The sequence below is a fragment of the Chrysochloris asiatica genome, unplaced genomic scaffold (assembly GCF_000296735.1).
Source record: "Chrysochloris asiatica unplaced genomic scaffold, ChrAsi1.0 scaffold00144, whole genome shotgun sequence".
Classification (NCBI taxonomy): domain Eukaryota; kingdom Metazoa; phylum Chordata; class Mammalia; order Afrosoricida; family Chrysochloridae; genus Chrysochloris; species Chrysochloris asiatica.
This window is the reverse complement of record NW_006408662.1, coordinates 2,625,473-2,631,472: the sequence shown is the minus strand read 5'-3', so window position 1 is coordinate 2,631,472 and position 6,000 is coordinate 2,625,473. Positions and strand designations below refer to the sequence as shown.

General features: G+C 47.9%; 1 protein-coding gene across 1 annotated transcript in view; it reads left to right on the top strand.

Moving 5' to 3' along the window:
- The window catches only part of BPHL (biphenyl hydrolase-like (serine hydrolase)), a 39,399-nt gene continuing 33,399 nt past the window's right edge, over positions 1-6,000 (top strand). Inside the window, exon 1 of the mRNA XM_006870552.1 lies at positions 1-92. Coding sequence (XP_006870614.1) covers positions 1-92 — 92 coding nt within the window. The remainder of the gene's footprint in view (positions 93-6,000) is intronic.

Sequence of the window (6,000 nt, the reverse complement as noted above, 5' to 3'; positions counted from 1 at the left end):
ATGGCGGCGGTTCTGCGCGGTCGGGCGTCTGTGCGCCTGCGGCTCCTCCTCTCAACGCTGGAAGCCCGGGCCGTCCCCGCGTCCGCTCTCGGGTAACGGCGGCCGACCTGAGCCCGGGCAGCCCCGCGTCCATGCGTTCGGGAGGGAGGCGGTGTCGGGCGGCGGGGCCGGGCTGAGCGGACCTGCGGAGGCTGGAAGGCTGTGGTCGGTCACGGAGCCCAGCTGTTGCCGGTGCAGACGAGACCGAGGCCCAGAACTCAGCCCGGTGTCGCCGTTGCCAAGTGCCGACCCATTCACCTGGGAGTGTCCTGTCGGACTGAGCAGAATGGCCCCGTAGGGTCCCTAAGGGGTCCTCTTGTAGAGCTGCTAATCGTAGGATCGGCGGTTCGAACCCACCCGTCGCCCTCGGAAACCCTACACAGGGCCGCTGTGAGTCGCAACCGACTCCACGGAAGCAGACCCCCACATCCTTCCTCCCTGAGCGGCTGGAGGGTTGGGTTCCTACCGCCTGACCTTTCACCATGCAGCGCTTCCACCGCCGCGCCACCAGTACTCCGCTCCCCTCCCCCCCCCCACACACACTTCAAGGTCAAACGGTCCGTAACCCTTCCGGGTTTTTTGTTTTGTTTGAGTTCAAAAATCAACTCGAATATGGGTGCGACCTAATAGCTCACTGTACGTAGAAGGGTTTGATCCCAGGATCCTCAATCGTGTGTTGGCGGATCTCCACCTTTATTGTCCACACGATTCCCCCAGGTTCTGGTACTGTGTAAGTGGGCACACAGCAGCACCAGGCTGCTGACCACAGAATTTGAACCCAGCAGTCGCCCCTTGGAAACCCTGTACTGGGCTCTTAACAAGGAGGATAACCCGATCCTGCAAATTTTTCTGTTTAGTCTCCTCCCCCCCACTTTGAAAGCAAACTAAACTGGATCAGCCCCTGACGCACTTTCTGAAAAATGGGGGCCCTGTTGACGCAGTGGGTTAAACGTTTTGCTAGCCAAGCTTGGCCCTTGGGAGCCACCAGCCCCGCCACAGACTAAGATAAGACAATAAATTGAAGCCCTTGGCTTCAGTGAAGACGTTTAGGCTCTGAAACATTATGAACACTTGCACCGTGTTCCCTGTGCGTGAGAGTCGATGCCTTGGTTGTGGGTTGGTCCCAAGAGCTAGCGGTCAGGAAATACTCCCCACATGTAAACATACATGTGCATGTGTGCAATTGGTGATCTGATTCCAATAATGATTAGGAAGGAAAGTCAAATGCTAGATAGGGACCTGATTACCACTTTATTTGATCTAATGTGGAAACGTCTAATTTGAAAGACTCTTCCTTTGGAAGAAGAAAGGAAACTGCCCAGTCTGTGCCCTGTTTGGTTTTGCGGGGGTGGTGGTGGTTGCATGCCATCCAGTAGGTTCCAACCCATGGCCACCTTGTATGGGGTTTCCCAGGCTGTAAAACTTTACAGGAGCAGAAAGCCTTAACTGTCTTCCATGGAGCACCTAGTGGATTCGAACTGTTGCTCTTGCAGCCCAACTTGTAACACCCTATGCTACCCAGGACTCCTTTATATTTGTTTTAGGGTTTTTGTTTGTTTGTTTAGTTTTAGAATTTTTTGAAGATTTTCAAGATTATTTTGGTAGACATATATGATTTCAACGGATCAGTAGTGAAAAAATGGTTATTTTATCCTGTTTCCTTGTTGCAGAAAGGAATCAGCATGTGCTTACTATGATTGTAGCAGTATTAATATTATTTGGGTTAGGTTATTTAATGGTTGAAGGAAGGCCCCATTCACTTGTTGTTGTGAAGTGCTGTCAAATCGGTTGGGACCCTGTATAGGGTTTTCGAGGAGCCACTGGTGAATTTGAATCACCAACCTTGCAGTTCAAACGGCTTTGAAGTCTGTCCCATTAACCCATAGCAACACACCAGGACTCCCCCATTCACTTAAGCGCCTTACAAATCATTCTTTCTAAACTAGCTCAGAAAAACTGGTTTCTCTGGATTTTGGTTTGCTATTTTGTAAATGCAGCTCCAAGTAATAAGTAAAGCACAGCTGGGAGGCCCAGTGCCCAAACTGCGGATAGTGTTCCAAGAGCTTTTTTGTCAGTTTAAAACTCTGAGTCATTTCTTATTCCATGATCTGGAGTTCGTTCCTACGTCAGGCTGTAAAAGCCTTTACTTTATGTACAGTTACAAAGGTATTCATTTATATAATTTCCTGACAATGAATAACAATCTTTAGGGAAAATATTTTCAGATTTCTACCTTGGGTTGCTATGCTTGAAAATCAGATGGCATGCTTCCCTTGGGATCTGACACAGCCCTCCCCTGTTGGGCAGAGAGTGAAATGTCCCATTGCTCGAGCCATGTTGGGGGCTCTGTTAGCTCAAGACAGCATGATGTTACAGAAAAGGCTTGGACTCTGGACTTGGAGTGGGCAGTTACTTCCCCCTTGCCTTGTGCCTTGTTGAGTTGTGAGGATTGGAGACAGTGATTACAGCTGGAGTTTAATACATAGTGGTTCAAGCTCACTCCAGTCACTCCTCGGAAACGCTATATAGGGTCGTATGGGTCAGAACTGACTCGATGGCACTTAACAATAACAACAATAGGTCCAATCAGTAATGACAGAAATGTGTCTATCTAAAGAATAATACAAGGGGCTCTGGTAGCGTAGTGGTTACGAATCGGGCTGTGAACCGCAAGGTCAGCAGTTCGAAACTACCAGCTGCTCCGCGGGAGAAAGATGAGGTTTTCTGCTCCTGTAAAGATGTACAGCCTCAGAAACCCTGTACAGGGTCGCTATGAGTCAGAACCGACTCCACGGCACATAACAACAACAACAAAGAATAATACAACTTATGTTTCCAGTTGACGTGTGACCACCCCATGTGCTAGAATAGAACTAGCCTCCACAGGGTTTTCAGTGACAGATTTTTCGGAAATAGATTGCCAGGCCTTTCTTTGAAAATACCTCTTGGTGGACTCAAAACTCCAACCTCAGTTAGCCGGAGAGTTGTTTTTATTAAGTGTCGTGGATTCGATTCCAACTCATAACAACCCTCTAGGGTTTCTGAGGAGCGGCTGGTGAGTTTGAACCGCCAGCCTTGCAGTTCAAACCAACCTTAAGGTCCAGTGCATTCTCTTCCAGTGCCACACCAGTGTGAGAGCAGATGATCCATTATTATAGTTAATATTGCTACTTTCAGGCAACAAGTAGAATTTTCCGTGTGGGAATATGTCATACTTAGTAGCAAAATTCAGGTGTCAGATCTCAGATAGCTACTGCACTTGACTTCCAGCAATGTGGTGCACACGTGTTCTGAATTCTAATCCTCACATTTTTTCACTGTGAGATTAGGAGAAGTATGTGGCACCTGGTTAAGCACTCGACCGCTAACTAGGAGGTCAGCAGCTCAAAGCAGCAGCTATGTGGAAGAAAGATAACGTAGTTGACTTCTGTAAAGACAGCCATGGAGTTGTTACTTATTTACTTGGTTATACGCATGTGGTGCTGTGGGTTAATGCAAAGCCATCTGAACTGCAAGGTCAGCGAGCGGTTCAAGCTCACCAGCTGCTCCTCGGAAACCCTATACAGGGTCGCTATGGGTCGGAACCAGCTCGACGGCACTTAACAACAACAACAACAACAACGCATCTCGCCAAGCCGTAGACACGGAGCAGCAGATGCTGGTTCTCATTTCATTGTTTGGCCCTGGCTGTTTTGTTCTTTACTGCTGCTCCTCGGGAGACTGCTCTGTGCCTGGTGCAGTCACCCTTTCGGTCCAGAGCTGATTATGGGTGTGTGCTAGTGTTCCTTACCTCCTTTCTTGTCACCAAATTGCCTGCCCAAGCGCCCAGTAAAAGGGAGTCAAGGGCAGATAGGAGGTGAGACAGGCTCTTCTCGGAGTGGGTCTTCTGCAAGCTGTTTGTGTGTTTGTGGAATTTTAACAACAAGCCTAGATCCCATTCTCAGCCTTCTGTTTTTGTGTGCCCTGGGTTTGTCAGATGGGGGCAGAAATGCTCTGGTAATCAGGGACTGGATGAGTGACATCTCATTGGTGCGGGCTTGGGGACCTTGGTGGCACCTTTTACACACACACAGTAAGTGCAGGCACAGGTTTGATTGCATAGCTCCTGCTGGACCCCAAGCTTTCTCACCCTCCACAGAGTAGGTGCTCAAGAAATGAATGAAGAATTCAGGAGAGTTGTTCCTAATGTTGTAGGAAACAAAGTCCATGCTTCCACCCCAAAGTTACTGAATTACAGTTTCCAGGGATTGTCTGGGGGGCTTCAGAACATTCATGGAGAAATTCCATTCTCTTTTGATTCCTTTTTTCCATGAACTTTTTTTTTTGTTTTAAAGTTTTTATTATGTACTGAGTGATAGTTTACATTGGAGAACGTCCATTTTATACTCATGCTATCGTATTTCATTTCGTTGCAATGATTACAATCCCCTCTGGGCATCATCAGTCATCAGTATTTGCTTCTATTCCCTCTAGGTTTTTGTTTTGTTTTGTTTTTTGATATACACAAAAACATTCAGGAATTTACGCCACCAAAGGGTGTAAATTCTGCAAGTCTGCCTCCTGGCCACCAGCTCTCAGTCCCTCTCTTTCCATGAATCCAGAGTCCTCAGCTGTTCTCTCTCTCCATGTCCCCCATCTCTGCCTCTATCCCTGGTGTCCCTACTTCTCTGGATAGGGTCCCATATTCTGCTTCTGCTCTTCTCCCTTGATGGTCCTAGTGTCCTCTGTTCCTGGGATGTTAGATTAACTACTCCCCTCTTTCCTTGAACTTTTTGAAGCCTCCTTTTAAATTTCTACAGGTGGTTCTAGTGAACACACCTCTTAAGGTTACCTGGATTAGAAAGATTATTAGGAGAGAAGTAGTCATGTTAGCGAAGTGCGTTATGAGTTGGGCTGCTCACCACAAGCCCTCCGCAGGAGTAAGATGAGGCTTTCTGCTCCTGCAAAGATTTACAGCCTTGGAAACCGTGTACAGGGCACTGTGCATCAAAACCGGATCTACTACCACCACCACTGTTAGGAGGAAAGAAATGTGGCAGAAAAAACAGGCTGACACCCCAAGAGAAATAGACTCATTTTTGTTCTTGAAAGCATCTTAAATTTTCTATCGTGTTTCCTACCTGAGCTTGGGGAATTTGGTATGTTGGATTTGACCCAGGTAAGGGGTCCTGGTGTGGCAGGCGCTGTGGGTTCATGTGTCAGACTGCAAAGCCATTTGAATTGCATGGTCGGCAGTTCAAGCTCACCAGCCACTCCTCAGAAACCCTATATAGGGTCGCTGTGGGTCGGAACCGACTCAGTGGCACTTCACAACAACAAAGCTGATGTTAGGATGGCAGCACCATCCCCTGTCCACATTCTCAGGCTGACCGGAGCTGCCACCCAGCTCCTGGGAAGCTGGAAAAACTGTGCTGTGCTCGTTTCCGGCATCTTGTGTCTATGTGAGAATAGCAGCTCTCAGGAGCTATTATCTTGAAGAGTCAAACTTTTTCTTACATTTGAAACTGGTTAATTTGCTTTTGTTTGTTGGTAGTTCTCTGTCCAGTGGCCCCAACTTGAAGATTTATGAAAAGTTTTTGGCATCCTCCTTGAGCTTTAGGTGCAGGGCTGATAGGATAGCGACAGAGCCCCTGGCTGTGATTGTTGTAGGAGATTGTGGCAGACAAAACACCAGCTGTCTTCCAACCTCCGAGTGGAAGAACTCTCTCCTGAGCTTCGCTCCTGGCTCCACCCTCCCACCAGAAATACCCTCCCCACCGCCATCTTGTTTCAGAACTTGACCCCATCTCAAATGTTACCTTTCCTTTCCCACAGATACCTCTGCTCAACCCTGATAGGATTTCTTTGTGTCCTCTAAAGCCACCAACAAAGTATTCTGCCTTTCTGAATCTTTTCCCGCTTTGAATTCCAGTGATGCAAGGTGCTGAACAACCTGGTTTTATTCCAGGTTGTCATCATTGA